Source organism: Phoenix dactylifera, chromosome 2, assembly GCF_051530095.1.
Source record: "Phoenix dactylifera cultivar Ajwa chromosome 2, Ajwa_hap1_PhDact_Kaust_v1.1, whole genome shotgun sequence".
NCBI lineage: Eukaryota > Viridiplantae > Streptophyta > Magnoliopsida > Arecales > Arecaceae > Phoenix > Phoenix dactylifera.
The window spans coordinates 38,176,226-38,194,683 of record NC_143191.1 but is presented as its reverse complement, the minus strand read 5'-3'; the positions used below and the strand labels follow the sequence as shown (position 1 = coordinate 38,194,683).

General features: G+C 37.7%; 2 protein-coding genes and 1 long non-coding RNA gene across 4 annotated transcripts; 2 read left to right on the top strand and 1 right to left on the bottom strand.

Annotated features, from left to right (window-relative positions):
* The first annotated feature begins 1,616 nt into the window (after positions 1–1,616).
* LOC103718418 (uncharacterized) lies at positions 1,617–13,732 on the top strand. Its single transcript, XM_008807232.6, has 16 exons — positions 1,617–1,931; positions 2,159–2,315; positions 2,911–3,015; positions 3,122–3,193; positions 3,279–3,350; positions 3,435–3,671; positions 4,676–4,786; positions 4,874–4,987; positions 5,124–5,243; positions 8,365–8,433; positions 8,628–8,734; positions 10,236–10,319; positions 10,417–10,513; positions 11,504–11,623; positions 12,416–12,600; positions 13,054–13,732. The coding sequence occupies exons 2-16, from the start codon at positions 2,199–2,201 to the stop codon at positions 13,322–13,324; spliced, it is 1,881 nt and encodes a 626-aa protein (XP_008805454.2). The 5' UTR covers positions 1,617–1,931; positions 2,159–2,198; the 3' UTR covers positions 13,325–13,732.
* Positions 13,733–15,439: 1,707 nt separating this feature from the next.
* On the top strand, positions 15,440–17,543 carry EXPA20 (expansin A20). 2 transcript variants are annotated; one of them, XM_026809008.4, is made up of 3 exons: positions 15,440–15,617; positions 15,944–16,262; positions 16,857–17,543. In XM_026809008.4, the coding sequence occupies exons 1-3, from the start codon at positions 15,440–15,442 to the stop codon at positions 17,164–17,166; spliced, it is 807 nt and encodes a 268-aa protein (XP_026664809.3). In that variant the 3' UTR covers positions 17,167–17,543. The 2 variants fall into 2 exon arrangements, with proteins under 2 accessions (XP_026664809.3, XP_038984003.2); XM_039128075.3 differs by having other exon boundaries at positions 15,782–16,262.
* Positions 16,107–17,785, bottom strand: LOC148714788 (uncharacterized). Its single transcript, XR_015975464.2, has 4 exons — positions 17,681–17,785; positions 17,467–17,575; positions 16,997–17,157; positions 16,107–16,246 (listed from the first exon to the last, which is right to left on the bottom strand). It is a non-coding gene; the product is annotated as an uncharacterized LOC148714788 (long non-coding RNA).
* Between the last annotated feature and the right edge of the window lie 673 nt (positions 17,786–18,458).

Sequence of the window (18,458 nt, the reverse complement as noted above, 5' to 3'; positions counted from 1 at the left end):
GCGTGACACTAATAATATTAAAGGATCTAAAAGAGAGGGTCCTTCTTCTATATTAATGTTGGATTCAATATCAAATACAAACCAGAACAGAAAAACTATCCATCCAAATATGCAAAATACTAGCTTGTGTAGAATATTATGAACGAGTTTGCATTTGATAATATTCTTGCTTTAAAAGCACTTTAAAGTAACGTCCCTAAAATGCTATACGATATACTACAGCTATAGAAATTATGTTGTGAAATTTCATTTATTATATAACACTTTTTTTTAAATAATATATATATATATATATGTGTGTGTGTGTGTGTGTGTTTCATACACCCAATGATATCTGGATGGGTGCATTACGCTACATTCTCTCAAATATATATATATATATATATATATATATATATATATATATATATATATATATATATATATATTAAAATCAAGATATAAAAGAGGTCTTGATATGTTGAGCTATTGAAGCATTTTGTTTGGAAGCAAACAGAAGGAAAAGTTCGATAAAAAACTTACACTTAGGATTTGTTTGGTTCGTAGGAAAAATTTTCTCTCACTAAAATATTTTTTCTTGGAAACTGATGCCTAGATATACAATACCTAAGAAAACAGTTTTTGCATGTTTAGTCGATCATAGTTAAATGGCACATTTTAGAGTGGTTTATGTTTGGTTGAGCATCTACTTTTATGAAAAAAATTATGCAAAATACATATTATGCCCTTAATAAAAAAAAAGATCTTACCGCATTCTATCTAAAAATGTACGTATATCTTTGGAAAAAAAATATCCTATTTTTCAGTCAATGGGAATTGGATTTTTTTTATCCACATGGGTTTTTTTTCTTATAAAATATGAAAATCTTATTCCCACATAAAAGTTACTTTTTCCATCTTTCTTTTTTTTTTAAACTCTAATCAAACATAATGTGTTTCTCTATTTTTATGTTGACTCTATTTTTCTTCTCCTCTTTCTGTGAATGAAACAAGTCCTTAATATTTTGCATAGCAGGAAGGCCAAATTTAAATGAATAGGTTTTATTTGGGGAGAAGATGATACTGGAACCTAGTATGGGTCTTTGTAGACTAGATGCTGCAGCCTCGATATGAACTGTAGGAATTGTACATGGTTATCCTCCTGGTAAATTTCTGATGATTTTGTAGAACTCATTTGATTCACGGAAAAAAAAAAGTTTGTCATCAGAATATTTTTTCTGACAAGCTAATTCTTGAGAACATGATTAATGAAAAAATGGTTTTGGATGTTTGGTTGATGGTACATTATATAGTGGCTTATGTTTGGTCGAACATCTACTTTTTATATTTTTAATTAAAAAAAAAATCTTATCCATAAATTTTGATGGCTTAAAAGTAGTTTTGAAAAAAAAAATTATAATTTCCAACTGCTAAAAAAAATAACTTTCTCATTTTTCTCATAATTTTTTTTCATAAAATTTAAAAATTTTATTTCTATAAAAATACTACTTTTTCATCATCCGTGTGAAAACTCAAGCTAAATAAATATTCTTTTCGTTCCCCGCAGACCAAACGAGTCTACCTCATAGCAAAGATATTGCCATATTTTAAAGTTCTCTGGACCCAAATAATCCGGTATCAGCGTACCGCAGTTCATCTCGGCGTTTCCACCCGTGCGATCCAGACCGGCGGCCGGATTCGGGTTAATGGACTCGTATCGGGCTTGAGGGGTTTTGTTGACCCGATCCGAAACCTCGTGCATCCCGAAGTCATCCCTGCTGCTGCTACTACTAAAACCCTAATCGCCTTCCTTGCTCGCCCCCTCTTTCGCGCTTCCCAGGCGGCGGTAACTCCTCTCCCTTCCGTCTGTGGAGGCCGAATTAGGGCGGAGACGGGCGGCTTTTATTCATCCAGTAGCGATTTGCTTCGCCGCCACCATCTTAGTCTTCCAAGTATTTCGCCCTGCTTTGCCAATTTTTCCTTCTTATAAGCTTTAATTCGCTTCCTAATAAGCTCTTCTTTTTATCTTTGCAAATACCTGAAAGAGTCTCAATTTTTCTTGTGATTCTTCTAATATTTGGAAGTTTGGGAATTTCTTGTTCTTGTGGGAATAATTATAGGGTTTTGTGGGTTATTTTTTTGGACGAATTCTTGTTGCTAAACCTCTGCGCAAAAGCAGGAAGGATTAAAGAAACTCCAGCGAATTCGGGGGAGAGAATATGGGGGTGGAATTGATGAGTAACAACGACATGGCTATTTATGAGATGGAGGACGGCTACCTCAGCGACACCGAGGCGTTTTACTCTGTTGTACAAGTCCTCGACGGTGTTCGGATGGTAAGAGGTTTGGGGAAACTTGAAAGCTGTGAAATTGATCATAAGTCATGCCTTAATTTGTTTTAATAATATTGTATTGCACTTTTATGCACTTATCGATTCCAAGAAAGGGACAAAATCAAATTATCAGTTTTGATCCTTTTTAAAGCGAGATGTTGAATATCCCACAATGTAATAATTCACCTTCAGGAACGAATTTCCAGCTACATTGAACATGGAAACATATTTCAGCCTCTGTGTGCATTAAAGATATAGCTTTGTTACCTTTGTAGTTCCATGCGATCCTTTTTATTCCAATTCCCTCTCCCATTTGAGAACACCCTTGTAGCAAGCAGATGCAGCATATCTATGCCTGATTCATGTAGTTATGGAGAATGATTGCCTGATTTATGTATTTTGCTAACAATGATTCATCTGTGTATATTGTTTACTTGTAGTACTCTTTGATATAGTTCTGAATCCACATCATTGATATGTTGGATCAATCATTTTTTATGCAAGCAGATTAGCTTCTGCTCGCATAGCAGCTTTATAATCCTTGAATTGCATCTGTAAAGTACTTAGTAACTGTGCATGGATTTTTTCCCCCCTCAAGGCTCCAAATTTGATAGCTGAAAGTGATAGAGATCAGTATGCCAACCTGCTTAGCATTGTTGATCCGGGCAAGAAAATGGGTCCTGATGAGGAAGCCTTGCTAGTGGTAGGTCATTTATGTCTGATAATTCTTTTCAGATTCATCTGAAATTTGTTTGCTTGTTGGTTTATTTGTTTTTGGTGTCTGACTTTCTTCCCTGGTGATTTTCCAGACGGCTTTGAAGGCACTTTCAGGAGCTGTCTCCAAGATAGACACTGTATTCCATGGCTCTCTATTGAATAATGTATGTGTTGGCATGTCCAACTGTAGATCCTGTTTCTTCCGCCCCTTGATAGTGAACCTGTAAACTCATAAAAGATGTTTTCCAGATATTCTCCATGTCCGTTTGGAACTATGGCTTGGATGCTAGAAATGCAATGTTAGAACTAATCACTACCTTGGTATGCACCTTGATGACTGAGATTTCTTTTCTATTGGCCTGATTGAATGTTCATTTATTTATTTATTTATTTTGTTAATATCAGGCTGCTGTACCTGACAAGTTCCTTGATGGTTGTCTGCACATGCTTGTTAGCAATTTTCTTCCGCCTCGAAGGCTACGAGAATCAATAAGCCAGTCACGGTGGCTCACAAGAAAGAAAGAAGTTCATAGTCAGCTGCACCTGGCTTTGCATTATATTGCTGATTTGGTGCCTCTTGCTCCAATGAAGCTGAAGGATGTCATTGATAAAAGAATGCCAAGATGTACTGATCCCAAAGATGTAAGATATGAAACTGTTGGAACTTCAACTTCTGCTTTTACTACACCTTGATTACTATAAGATTAATAAAATAGATTTTTGAGTATAATTTTGGCTAAGATAAAATAAAGTTTTAGAAGTAATATTAACTTGGTCAAACTTAAAGCTAGTTAGAGTGTATGAACTTGCGATACTATTAGCTGGTGGTGTGGACATGAGAAAGTTTGTAAATGTCCTGATAATGAAACTAGAGTTGTATTGACACTCCAACAAGAATGTTCTCACTGCTAAAATTTATACTAACGACTATGTTGTATTTGCAAGATGTTTGAGGAATGAAAGTTGCATGAAACTTATCTATCAGAAACCATATGATGTCTGTGGAATGTGGCCTAAGAAAAGAAAGTACTTATAAACGGAAGTACTTAAATGCACAGAGTGTTCGATCTCTTTTGTATAGATGAGGTAAGTCAATATGATCCAATCAGGTGCACTTATCTGTCCATACATTTTTCAGATGCACATAAACTTGTCATTCACAAGTCACTGCTTGACCCATGACATGACATTTCCCAATTTGACCAAGGTGTTTAGGTTGTAGGTACCCTTGACATCTAGTGAAATGCTGATTGTTTACTTATTATTTCTGAGGTCAGCACCTCCTACCGAGCTGCCTAGTTTGCTTGCATTTAGGTGCTTCTATTCCTCATTGCTTATGTCTGGTTAGCTTGGCCGTGTGGCATGGACTGTTCTTGTCACAAATAGTATTAGTCTTTGCTATATTTGATGTATTTAAGTCTATTTAATAAAGATGTAATGTTTACTCGTTTAATTGAAGAAGCTTTTTGTCCATCTGAACACGTGACTTTTATCAGAAGTTATACCCTACTATCATTACCTTCTGACTATTTTAGGATCAGCGTTAAATTTTGTTCATATACTTGTGCAACCAAGGTGCTACAAGATAATATTTTTAGCTAATCTTTGTTAGACAAGCTCATGACGTTGTGAATTACTGCCTGCAGGTGATTGTGGTGTTTGTAGAATGCATGCTGGGACTGGAGAGAGATGAAATTGGAGAATTCCTTGGAAACATATTGTTTGCAAAGGTGGTGGACCTGCTTACAGACATAGATGTAAGTTATGATCTTGTTGGTACTTACATTAGAATGATTATCTTGCAATAACTTATTGATCTTACAGATTCATCTTCAATGTTGCAGGTAAACATAAGCTGGGAAGACATTTTACAGGAAGACCATAACAAAGGCATATTTGACATGGAACTTGAAGAGAGGGAGGAGAATACAGATAGCATTGGGAAAGATAGCACAAAGGTCTGCATTATCATAAAATAGCTTGCAGAATGTAGTCTACTTTTTTTTTTTGAGGGCAAAAAATAGCCTACTAGTTGAGATATGTTAATTTGTTTTCTGAACTTTAATGTTCTGAGTTGACATAGTCCATTTTCAGAACCTGGAAGAAGCTAACAGAGTTCTCAATGGCAATGTATTTGCTGAGAAATTGGACAGTCTGATGGTGATTATGTGTGAGCATCTCAAATCATGTGCAGATGGTGGCCATTTGTTAAAGGTGAGTTTACTGGGAATATTTCTTTTTTCTTAAGTAAAAAGGATTAACATGATATGCAGTAAATTTTGCATGATCTCTCTCTCTCTCTCTCTCTCTCTCTCCCCCTCCCCCCCCCCCCCCCCCCTCTTCCGTCTCTATGTGTGTGCCTTAGAAACAGGATCTGAGGTTATCAGAAGTTTCAAGAAAAAAAGCTCAAAGATTTGAGCCTTTCTAGGACAAGATGTAGATCTATGTAGTTTGGGTATGTATATCAGACTTTGTTATTGTTGTTAAAATGATACTGAAAAAGGCTTGTATTGATTATAGCCTAAGGGTGGGAATAGAGAAGGGTGGGAATAGAGAAAAAAGGCTTGTGATTAGACAAGCTTATTAAGAGCTAGAGAAATGTGTGTGTATAACTTTATCTTGTCACATTCCTTTCATGGGTTAAAATTTAAATCGTGGTTGGGTCAGGCCAAGTCAACTTTCTATGTAGGCAGACTTAGACTTGGCCCAAACCCAATATGACCTACAAGCAAGGTTCGTCGTTTTAGTATCGGACTCCGTATCGTTACCATCCTATTATAGTGTCAATATAGCTGGTATGGAGGCCGGTTCGGCATACTAAATGTCAGTACGCCTTCCATACTTTATACTGATTCGATTACGGTATGGTACAATCAGAATCGATCGATGCAGCAAACCTTGCCTGCAAGTATGTTACTGTCCTGTATTATGTACTGCCTGCACTTTGATTTTACTTGATCCAAAATGACCCAACAAAATGTAGCTACTGCAGCTCTGTAAATGATGGGACTGCATCCAATTTGAAGCAAGTTAAATTGAAGTGTTCCAATGATCATTTACAAAAAAAGAATAAAAGTTGTCTTGGCAATTTTGTTCCCAATCCCCTTCCAAGGTGCAGAGATATTGTTGAGGAGCACTGGAGAATGGTGGTACAAAAAAGTGGACCATTATCGAGTTTTTTTAGGATGTATTTTCTCAATGTGATTTGGATATTCAACCTAAAATGTTCTAGGCATTCTATCTACCTTTATGTGTAGTGAGTAGATTGAATTTCTTTGGGGAGCATTTAGTGTCACGATTAACCATTTAATGGCATTCCTCTTTTAAATCTGATACAAAGAAATTTGCTTCCTTTAGGTGCTGTTTGGTTTCTGCATATTTGTATATTTGTTACTGGCATAAGTGGAGAAAGTGGAGTTCAAAATTGAGGGATAGATCTGAGCTAACTATTCAACCATTTTGGTTAAGTTTTATTGAGTCCGAATAATACTATTCAACCATTTGGGTTAGTGGGTCAAGAGAATTAAGTGAATTCAATTACTACTAATAGTGGGTTCCAAGATTTCTTATTGGCATAGTTATCTCAGGTAGTTTAGTCTTATAGTTTTCCATTATCCGCATATGGTCTTTTTTTATCTCATGTGCTCATTTTATCTAGGCTTTCAGTTTAATGATTCTATTCAGTGGCCACGGTTAGAAAGTAGGCTGTCAGCTTTTCCCAACTTACGCTTCTTTTTTTTTTTGCTTAAACAAAAGGAAAGAGGGGGGTGAGGAGAACCTCACCCGCATAGCAACCCCCATTGGGCTCCCTTTCCGCTGGAGAGTGTTCGATACGGGTAGAACATTTTTTACTCATACCCTCCCCACTCGTGGCGGAGCCCCACCAGCGCGGCAGCCCCTTCCACGTGTGAGTACGTCACACCAGCACCACCTAAGTACCGGCGAACTAGATGGCGACTTCATCGGGCAAACTAAGCGGAGGGCATCCGATCCTCGCATTTAATCGACACCCGCACGTTTCGAACCTGGGCCACTCCGGTGGAATCTTTGCCCCGTTTCAACCGTGCTACCACCTCGGTGGTTACTTACGCTTCCTTTGATATGCTTTATTCTGGTGCTGAATTGGTTGTTCAGATGAATAAATCTAGATAAGTGGAAAAGTTCATGCCAAAATGGAGGGATAGGTCTGAATAGGACTAGTTGACCATTTTGGTCGAACTGTATGAGTCTGAATAAACTCAACCATTTGGGTTATTGGGTCAAGAGGAGTAAGTGAGTAAAAAGTAGCCTGAGCTTTTCTGAGTTCATATTTACGTAAACCTGCTTTATTCAGGTTCCGATTTGGTTGTCTGGATGAATAAATCTAGATAAGTGACTTTTGTTCTGGTTTTGTTCCGGATTACTTGTGGGTGAAATGGGCCTTTTGCAAATTAGCAATAGCATTGCCTTGAATTGGGGCATATTACTTACCCAAACCCATTACAACTTTGAATAGGATGATTCTGTTTGAACTTTGACTTGAACTTAAAGCATGTTATAATGGTTATGACCTACAGACAGCAAAATTGGGTCAGGCTAAATTAGGTTGTCTAGGGGGAGTAAAATTGCCACCCTTGGAGAAAGTTCCATTACTGTCTGTTTATAGCTCAAGCAGCCCCTGTTTGTAGCTCAAGTAGCCCCCACACTTCAGTTGTCATCCCGCTGAAAGCAAGTAAAATACAGATGAATGGATCTGTCGTAAAAATAACAAGCTGTTGCAAATAGCTGGTCGTAAATGGTTTGCGCATGCATTCCTCACTCTTAATACCACAAATTGGTAATCCTAGTTCATGTTGGCATTTATGGAGATGTTTTATAGATTCTTACTGTAGCGGTAATAGTCAAATGTGAAATTAATCAGATGTTAGATTAGCCCACTCGAGCATACCATCTGCTAAAACATGCATTTGTTGCTTTCTGGTAATTATTCTTTTAATAAACGAGCACTCATCGGGAAGGAGATTGACTAATTTTCATTTTGTGTACAATGCAAAGTGGCAGTAGTCAAGCTGCCCTCAAGCTCCTTGTTGTAAATTTTAAAAAGGAATTACTCACAAACACTTTTGATGGTAGAAGCCCTACAATATCCCATCTCATGCTTTAGGGATTAAAATCTTTCTTGCATAGGCATAGCCAACTCTTTTTTTTTCCGTACTACATGTTTTTTCTTGCTGAAGAAAGTAACTGATCAATGACCTGCTTGCTGGCTTTTGCTTAATGTGCTAAAGCGAATTATTCTTATACTTAATTTTTCAACTCATATATCCTTCAACCTATTTTTTCTTTGGTGAAATAGGTATTTGAAACACTTACGGAGATCTTTCGGAGAACTGTAATGAACGCTCACAAGTCAAAGTTTTCTCAGGTTATCATGATTTTACTTACCATTTCCTTTTATAGATGATAGTATCTGTAAACCCTTTTACTTCCCCTGTTTTGACTGCAATTATGAGTTCTTACTTTTGCCATGACACAATCAGTGGCTTGCCATCTGCTATATCTATCTGATACAACATATGGTTATTTCCCCTTATACTTTGACTTGGTGGTTGCATGCAGTTTGTGATGTTCTATGCCTGTTCATTGGATCCTGAAATCTGTGGTCTGAAGTTTGCTGTTCTGCTGACAGATATTTTTGTTTCAAAAACAGAGAGTCCACTTTCCAGGTAATCGAGAATAACTATAAGATTGTTACTTTGAGCTATCAAATTGATTTTATAGCTTCTTATATATCCTCCCTCTTAAATAAGTTGAATCACCTCCATCTGTTGTTTACAGCTAATTTGATGGTAGATGTTAATGTTAATTACTGATCCATTAAAATGGCGTACACTAGAACTTGATTTACCTTTTTTAGTAGCTAAAACGAACATATATTTTTTCATGTAGAACAACCACATCTATCTATTGATGACTTCCATTGGTTTGTACTTCTGTGGTCAAGTTGGTCCTTCTAAGCTTTAACACTTAGTTTTATTGGCTTCTGTTATCAGACTTATTAAGAGAAACTGGAGCAAGGTTGGAAGGTTTAACTCGATGTAGTAACTTGTATTCTGCAAATTGATGGAAAAAAAATTAAATACATGGTGCTTTCAGGAATGAGCCTCTTCACTAAGTACTATCAGGCTTCATAAAACATGTGGATGGGTTGTCAGTCCTTGATCTCTATACTTTTCAACCTCTGATGCCTTATAGGCAATTGTTCAAAGGCTCCTTTCTTGCCAAAGGTGCCAAGGATTGCTTATTTGGACTCCACAAGTGTGTCTGTGCTAATTACTATCTATTCATTCCTTGACCTTGTTTTACATGCACGTTTCCATTAATTGCATCTTTGTGCTTATGATTGTCTTCTTGTTGAACTACTGACAATCTATGCTTATTACCATCTATTCATTCCTTGACCTTGTTTTACATGCATGTTTCCATTAATTCCATCTTTGTGCTTATGATTGTCTTCTTGTTGAATTATCGACAATCTATTATGTAAATACTATTTCATGAACTTCTCATACAAATATTTGTGTACCAATAATTTTTTTTTGAGTTTATGCTTGCTTGCTAGATAATGTTTGACGTTGCGTAGATTGTTGGGTTACCACTCTTACATGGATCTATCTATCAGCTTGCCCTACCAGTGTCAGACATGTATCAGTACGTGACTCTTTCGGAACGAATCAGAATTTTCACTGAGCATGTATTTAGAAATAAAACTTATAACTCTGTATCTGTCAGCTTCTTCCAGCTGCTTTCCATGTGAATGTCGGTATGTGCCTGTCCAACATAACAAGAGTAAGACATTTAGAGTATCCTATTGATCCTTTTTGCACATGCATTTCTGCAAGTCATACATGCATCTGTATTTGCGGAAGCCAATTGGCTGAAATGGACACCTCAGTATATTATTAAATCAAGCAGTCTTATAAGTGGTGCATAACATAGATATTTGAGTATCAGAGAGCTGGATATTGCTGTAAATGTATTTGCTTAGTTTTTTTTCCTCCTGTATATATTCAAAACCTTAAGTTTCATGTACCGTTCACTTGCTTTGATAAGTGCAAATATCAGTGCATCTTAAAATCATCACTGATACATGCGGGTTCATATTTTCACTTCTATCATTATTATACCAAGAAAGCACTGTGCATGATTTTTTGTCTGTCAATGCAGAATGAGTGCTGTTTCATATCTTGCGAGTTATCTGTCCCGAGCTAAGTTTATTTCATCTTCCCTGGTCACAAGTATACTTAAAAGGTTAGTAGGTATACTATTCAACCTCCTTTTTGCATCTTTTTCTGTTCATTCAATTTTATTTTTATCTGATTCATGATATTGTATCTTCTTTTCCCAGATTAGTGGACTGGTGTTTTGAGTATTGCCAGCTGCACGGCATTCAGGAGAAAATGGTAAAGCCTGAAGCTCATCGAGTCTTTTATTCTGGATGTCAGGTAAATTATGTATCTCCTAAGATATTATTTGTAAATTTACAGCATTCTAGATGAGTTCAGGATCTGTGCTTAGCTTGGAATTCATCACATAGCTGCACTAAAAACAAATCATGAGGTCTTATTGTTGATGATCTTGACATTTTGGGGTTATAGGATGCCTGGTTGTGATACCTGATGAAACCCCGTACATAGATGGGAGTAATAGCTGGTAACTGCACTGGGGTAATACTCTGGTATTTGAGTAGGAGTTACTCTCCAACTACATCCATGTCTGAAATATCACAATCCTTCAGAAAGGCGACATACAATTTTTTGAAGAATTGTGGATATTTCTCAGCGCCTGTTAAATCTTTTCAACCTTTCCCAGGTTATTTACGAAATGGAAGGCTTTGTGTTATATTTTCCCTCTACTAGATATTGTGTTACGGTCCAAGGGAGTTTGTGTGCTCTCTTTAAGGCCATTTGTAGCAGTTGATTTTTCAACTTCTGTGAATATGAATTGAACAAGATCCTTGGTTGTCAAAGCACAAAGATTTGTACTATATCCTATAAAATAACTTGATTAAGGGCAGAGAGAAGGTTAAAATAGTGGCTGCCATTTTTCTAATGGCCGTTGTAATAGTCATAGGGCACCTCTCTTGCACCATTAAGATTCATAAAACCCTTTCAGCAACAGTATACATGCATGATGACCATTATAATGCCATTACATGACAATTATGATGGCATTATTTGAAATTTTTGCTGTTTCTAGAATTTCATACTAATTTTTATACTAAATAACATTATTACTAAAATATAAAGTACTTTCCAAATAAACAAAATAGTCATTTCTTAGTCATTTTGCTGTGATGTATATGTATTGTCTTATTCTCCCTCACTTCTGTAAATATGCTGATAGCTTTATGAATCTGGTTTATCTGTTTGCCATCAGGTTCCAGTGCTTCCTAGTCCTCCTAAAATCTCTCCTGTTTGTTTTTCCTACTGTAGGCTGTGATGTATGTCCTCTGCTTTCGCATGAGGTCAATAATGGATGTTCCCCATCTCAAATCACTGCTTTTTCATATGCCTCTAAGTTCTATCTTGTGTCATCCCTTGGATCCTCTAAAGGTGAGTGAAAGTTTGGACCTATTAACTTGCTATTTAAGTTATCATTATAGTATCTGTACATGTTTCTATGAAATTCACAAGTAACTGAAATATGTCGACTCTGTGAATGCTCAAGGAATGAAGTTTCTGATAACATAGTTTGTAACTTAATGATATAGGGTCGGATGATATTGATAAGATCACATAAATATTTTCTGGACCTGCACTAGGGTTCAGAAAGTTTAGTCTTCTCTTTACCACCCAAGGACTGCTGTGCCGGAACCGGGGCTCAAACCGGTTGCCCGGCGGCATGGTGTCGTTCCATGTCAGGCCTGTACCGATATAGTAGTGGGGGCGGGAGAGAGGGAGAACGGAAGAGGGGAAAGAAAGAGAAAGAGAGGGAGAGAGGAGGGTGGCAGAGGCCGGTAGAGGGTCGGGGAGCCACACGAAGAAGGCGGAGGAGAGGCTCCGCTGCCCTCCACCAGCTGGCCTCCACCTCTCTCTCTCTCTCTCTCTCTCTGCCTTCCTCGCCTTCACCCCCTCCCCCCCTCTCTCTCTCTCTCTCTCTCTTCTTCTATCTCCTTCTCCTTCTCCCCCTCCATGGCAAGTTTCTCATTTTGGTTGCTGGACCCGTTCCGGTCTACCGCCGGTACGGCTCGGTATGCTCCGAACCAGATGGTTCGGGATGGTTCTGCCGACCATGCTACCACCTTTGTCAACAAAAAATTGGTGCAATCCTACAAAATTTTCTGTATCAACAACATAATTTACTTCTGGTCAATCTGGAGGTCATTCTGAATCCTTTGCCTACAGGTGTGCTTGCCTTCGATAGTGCAGGAGTTCCTGAGGCAGGCAAAGGCTGCTAGATTGTTCAACAAGTCAGTGCCTTCCCTCTGTGACAACTTGCTCGAGTCTGATTTCTCGAAGGCTTTTGGGGGGATTGAGAGGTTGGACATGTTCTTCCCATTTGATCCATATTTGCTAAAAGAATCTGACAGGTTTGTTCTCTCCTCCTTCCAATTATTAGACAATGTGCAAGTATCTTTGAAAAACACAGTGGTCCAATGGTTTTGACAGAAATTATTGTAATTACCTTGCAAAAAAGTATGCATGTTTTAACAATTATAGTTGATCGTAATGCCCCTCTCAACTGAAGTTAAATAAGTTTTAAGGTCTACATTTGCCTTGATTTATTGTTTTATGGGACTGACATTATTTTGAGTATCTCAAAAGAGTTTCTGAACTTCCTTGCTTGAATGACTTCTCCATGTTTCTCGCATTGAAATTTGCATTAAATAAAGATTGTTGAATAATTTGTCAGCAATTCAAGTTTTAAACGTTATTCTCCATTTTTTTTCTTCTTCAAAAACTTCCCTTGATATACCAAACTAACTGTTTCTATGTTTCTTCAACATATATATTGATTCAACGGTTACTTATCTGTTTTGAAGGTTTGTGAGACCGCATTTTGAGTTCTGGTCCATGGTGAAGACAACATATATTAACTGCAACAGTGAAGACGAGGACGAGTATGAGGATCTTGATGGCCCAGATTTTGCAGACAATGTGGGGAGCTCTGATAGTGAGGATGATCTTGAGTGCTCGATGAATAAGATGTCGATAACTCCCAAGCCTGCCTTCCAATATCATATGGCTGCCAATTCCCATACAGCCTCTCGAATGCCTGCTAGAATCAGACCATCCATGAGCCCTACATGGTAGATGCATTCGATATTTTGTTTGATTTACTGTTCTCCTCAAGACACAGTAGAGTCGCCAAGCTCTGGCAATCGCAAGTAGCTGTTGGGAGGCAGCTTCACTTGTAGCAGATGGCGGAGCTTGTACAACTATTTTGATACTGCAAACCAGTCCAATTCTTCTGCAATTTGTTGCAGTCGATTAGGTACTTGTCTTAAACATGTAAAGTAGGAAGATGGTAGTGATGTTAATAGGAAATGCATTCTTCTGAAATGTATACGTAGTTGATTTTGTTTTCTGTAACCACTCAGGATCAAGGACAAGCTCTGCAAGTGAGAAAATGTCTCTAAGAGAATTGGGGTATACCTATCTTCCGTGCATTAACATGTTTCCCGACTTTAATGGAATTTAATGTAGTTGTGAATTGGGGTATCACCTATCTTCCGTGCTGCGCTCGGAGCATTTTGTGTGAAGTTGTTTTCTCCAAGATTTCCATAAGAAAAGTGGTTAATTCAAAAAATGTAACTCCAATGAGCCGACTTTTTTGAATGATTTTGAGTTTTACATCAAGAAAGAATGATTTTATGGGGAACCATACCATTGCTTTGTAGGGTCTTGTGGATTGAAAACATGAAATCCAGAAGCTGAGTGTATCTAGCCATCCGACCAGAATAATCTCAAAGCATTGTGGTCGGGTCATGTAATGATGTAATGCTGCATTGCCCTATGATAACAAAAGGAAAAGAAATTGTAGTGGAACGAGCAGGAAATATTTTCCAAAGTAAAAGAAATAAAGAAAAGATAAAGAAAACAAAGAAGCCTCTACTGATTACTGGGTCTTGACTTGTGCACAAAATAATTTATTCATACCATTTGATGAAAGGGAAGAAAAAGGTACTAAAGAAATTTGATGAAAGGGAAGAAAAAGGTACTAAAGAAAGAGGAAAATAAGGAAACCCGACCAGTACCAAGGCGCTTGTCCCCGACCTGTCCATCATTTCCCGGTCCTCAAAAGAATAGCCAAAACTTTGGTGGAAACACAATATACGCAGAGATGTTCCTCAGGAGCAAGACATTTCTTTGAGTTTTCACATACTGTGTCACATTCCGAGCAAAGAAGATACTTCTCAGGACCAGGACATTGTTCGAGTCTTATACATTTGACCAAAGGAAAGGAGGAAGTCAAAAAAAAAAAAAAAAACCCGAGGCCTATGCCATGACTCTCGTCGCCGATGACCCATCCCTCTCGTTCTGGTCCTCGGAAGGAGAGCCTAAACAATGGAGACGAAGCAGAAAGCAGAGGTGTTCCTCGGGACCAAAAACAACTTTTTCAGTTATATATATATATATATATATATATATATATATATATATATATATATATATATATATATATATATATATATATATATATGTCACAGTCTATGCAAAGAAGATAGACAATACTTCCTGTTCCTTTTTTTTTAAAAAAAAAAGCAGGCATTGATTGCTATTGGCATCTTTTTCTGTTAAAATTACCAGTTGTTTCGAGAAAAGAAAGCAGTAAAATTTTTAATAATAAAATTAAAAAAAAAGAGGGGAGGGTTGAAACTTGGAACTTTTACTCTGATACCATATTACAACTACAGTCTATCCCAAAAACTTAAACTAATAAAATAAAATAAATTTATTTATATATCTTTATATTTTTTTACACTATCTTCTACGCCAGCAAATCGATGCACGAGTTTGGTGGGGCTCGCATCCATCGCAGCCCAGCAGCCCGGCAGCCCTCATGATTTAATGACCCCTGCCGTCCACCGGACTGCTCCCGCGACAACTCGCCATGATCCGTGAACAAGATAAATGTCTTTAAAGAGAAGAGAGAAAGAAATCTCAATAAGCAGTTTTACCAAAATAAATATATAAAAAATTTAAAAATGAATGAATGGCATCAAAATAGCGATGTGATCGTTTTTGGATACAACTTACTTTGCTCGTTGGCAATTTAAAATCTGACGAGGGATCATTTAGATTCACTACAATCCCCATAAAAAAGAGCCCCTCCACTGTCTCACAGCTCGGCCTTCTAAAAAGAGCTTCTTGGTGAAAAGAAGCGCCTGAAAACATACTAGTCCTCCCGTTTCCCAGACTAACCAGATGGATCTCGTGCTCCACCACGCAAGGCTCTTCTTCTTCTTCGTCGTCGTCTTCGTCTTCTGCTGGATATTAGCAGCAGCAGCAGCAGCAGCAGCAGCAGGCATCAGCATTACAGGAGAGGAATGGAGGTCTGCCACAGCAACCTACAGCAAAGGAGCACAAAGCCCCACCATTGCTGGTATTTCCCTACACAAATACATGCACCATTTTCCATTTCAATCCGAACGGAGATACCAAACATAGTCGACAACATTAGCTAAAGGGCTTTTATTAATCAACATATTTTGCTCTTAGCAGCAGTAAAAGCAACCTAATCCTACTTATATGATATATTGCTCCTAGAAGTACAGCACCGAGGAATGAAGAGCCAAACAGCACCAGCATGGGGAAATGGGACTCGTGCCATCTCTTCTTCCTGGTGTTTGTTGCAAGAAGTTGCAGGTCCGAGAGTGTTTTTATCTGTGCTAATGCTTCGCTTCTGGGTTTTGTCTCGATGTGCTGAAGGTGGCGCTTGTGGATATGGGGACCTGGAGAAGTCGGGCTACGGGAAGAGCAGCGCTGGGCTGAGCAGCGCGTTGTTTGAGAGGGGGAGCGCCTGCGGGGCGTGCTTCGAACTCAGGTGTGTGGATCATATCCTCTGGTGCCTGCAGGGGAGCCCTTCTGTTGTTGTTACTGCCGCGGATTTCTGCGCTCCCAACTACGGGCTTCCAGGGGATTACGGAGGGTGGTGCAATTACCCCAGAGAGCACTTTGAGATGTCGGAAGCTGCTTTCGTGCAGATTGCGAGGAGAAAAGCTGATATCATACCTGTTCAATTCAGGAGGTAAAGATTCTTATAAAACCTGTCAGGATTTTATGTCCTCGGTTGGACCTGCTACAAGTGTTTATTAATCGATTTGGTTGAGCATTCACTCGCTTGGAATCTATAGATAGAATTGCAGCTCTCTTTGATTTAGAGCTGCACTCGGTCTAATTCCATATCGAGATGACGTTTTCTTGCATCACTTTATTGATTTCTCAAAATTTTTGAAGAAAGTTTTTTTTTTTTTGTAAGATTTTTCCATATGCAGGAGCTAACAAAGAATATTATTATGCGTCGCAGGGGAAACTTACAAATATTTAAATTTCTAAGCTAGTTTGAAGTTTTAAAAGCCGAATATTAAAACCACAAGTTGCTGTTTCTTTTTTATTCCACAATCACAAGAAGACTAATCATCATGACATCTCAGTGCTGAACTAGTATATCTTAATTTTTAGGAACTCACCAAATGAGCAGATGAATGTTGCATCTTTTCTTTCTCTCTTTTTTTTTTTAAAGAGAGAGAGAGAGAGCAATTGCACTTTGCTTGAATCATATTTGTTTAGCTCTTTCAAGTATCAATAAACTGGTTTTTGTGGATATGAATGCTCGGTGCAGGGTGAACTGCGACAGATATGGAGGGATGAGGTTCACAGTTACTGGGGGCTCCTACTTCTATCAAGTCCTAATTGCCAATGTGGGTTCAGATGGAGAGGTGATAGCAGTTAAAGTAAAAGGGTCAAGAACAGGATGGATACCAATGGCAAGAAACTGGGGCCAGAATTGGCAGTGCAGTGCGGACCTGCGCGGCCAGCCTTTGTCTTTCGAAGTCACTGCCAGCAGTGGAAGAACAGTAACATCATATAATGTTGCTTCCTCAAACTGGAGCTTTGGTCAGACATTTGAAGGAAAACAGTTCCTGAATTAGATGGAAAAAGATTAATGTCATCATTTTTTTCGCTTTGAGGGAAACATTTAAAGATAAAGAAATCTACGATCGCATTTCTGAATCATGAGCAGTCGTAGTTCCGTTGGATTGAAGGAAACTCCATGCTGGATCATGTGGAAATATTTTTTACTGTATCGCAGAGATCTTGTCTAAAAGAAGATGATGGGGGTGGGATGATGAAGTTAACAATTGAGAAAGTCTGATAATCTGAAAAGAGATTATTTTGCAGCATGCATATAATGACATGATGTAAGTATATGGGAGGAGAAACTTTCATACCATCAGGACCTTCTTTGGCCATATATACACTTTGTAATCATTCTTCATGCTTTCTATGGAAACCGTTCATGCTGCCATCACTTTTCTAAAGACAACTTAGTTATTGATGCTGCATTCAGATGAAAAATGATACATAAGACATATGTATATATGTATGCATGAAGGAAGCCATGAACCAAAGATGGATTCGTATTAAGCAGAAGTTCAGTGGTACCAGATATCCAGCTATATGAGATTCAAAATTGTGCAAATGTCGACCGTCTCTTCAATGCTAAATAGAGGAAGCCATGTTGTTAAAAGGTCATGGAGGAGAACTTTTATGGTCTTGATTGCTTACTTTAACTCTGTAACCAAATTTTCCAAAATTATCAAGTGACATAAAGATATAGCATTAAATTTTATGTGAACTCAACCCAGATATTGAGCTTAGAGTGAATTTTTCCAATACTGTGTTTTAGTATTTATCTTCATTCTTCAACTGTTGATTTCGTTAGGTCCTATCGAATTTAAATTATGGTGGTTTTGGTGGGGCTTTTTTTTTTGTGTGTATGACTTGCTGTCAAAAAAAAATCCAAAAAGTTGAGAAAGCAATCAAGAAAATAGCAAGAAGTAATTCGAGTCAAAAATGGAAAAAAATATTGCATAAATTGAGAGTATCTTTCATTGTTTTGGATCTTTTAATGCATGGTTTCTGTTTATTCAGGTTGAAAACTTAAAAACTTCCAGAAAGTATAAGAATCTATTAGTAACTGATGGAGATGAAGAAGAATGATGCTGCAGATCGACTAAAGTGTAATATATCTTTGAATTATTTATGTCAATTTACAAGATAAAACAAAAGAATCTAAATATCTTTAAAAGTAAAATTAAGAAACAGAAACTGCACATAAATATAAGTTTGATATGATGGTATAATAACTAGCATCATTTCACATGCCAATTCAAAATCCTTATATGAATTATAACATTTGAAGCAGTAGCAAAGTAGGTAA

Excerpts from the sequence above, each read along its gene's own strand:
- LOC103718418 (XM_008807232.6), top strand. The coding sequence starts at position 2,199 with ATGGGGGTGGAATTGATGAGTAACAACGACATGGCTATTTATGAGATG. Across the intron at positions 8,434-8,627 it reads ACAAGTCAAAGTTTTCTCAG|TTTGTGATGTTCTATGCCTG; the intron begins GTTATCATGATT and ends GGTTGCATGCAG. Across the intron at positions 11,624-12,415 it reads ATCCCTTGGATCCTCTAAAG|GTGTGCTTGCCTTCGATAGT; the intron begins GTGAGTGAAAGT and ends CTTTGCCTACAG.
- EXPA20 (XM_039128075.3), top strand. The coding sequence starts at position 15,440 with ATGGATCTCGTGCTCCACCACGCAAGGCTCTTCTTCTTCTTCGTCGTC. Across the intron at positions 15,618-15,781 it reads ACAAAGCCCCACCATTGCTG|AAGTACAGCACCGAGGAATG; the intron begins GTATTTCCCTAC and ends TATTGCTCCTAG. Across the intron at positions 16,263-16,856 it reads ATACCTGTTCAATTCAGGAG|GGTGAACTGCGACAGATATG; the intron begins GTAAAGATTCTT and ends TGCTCGGTGCAG.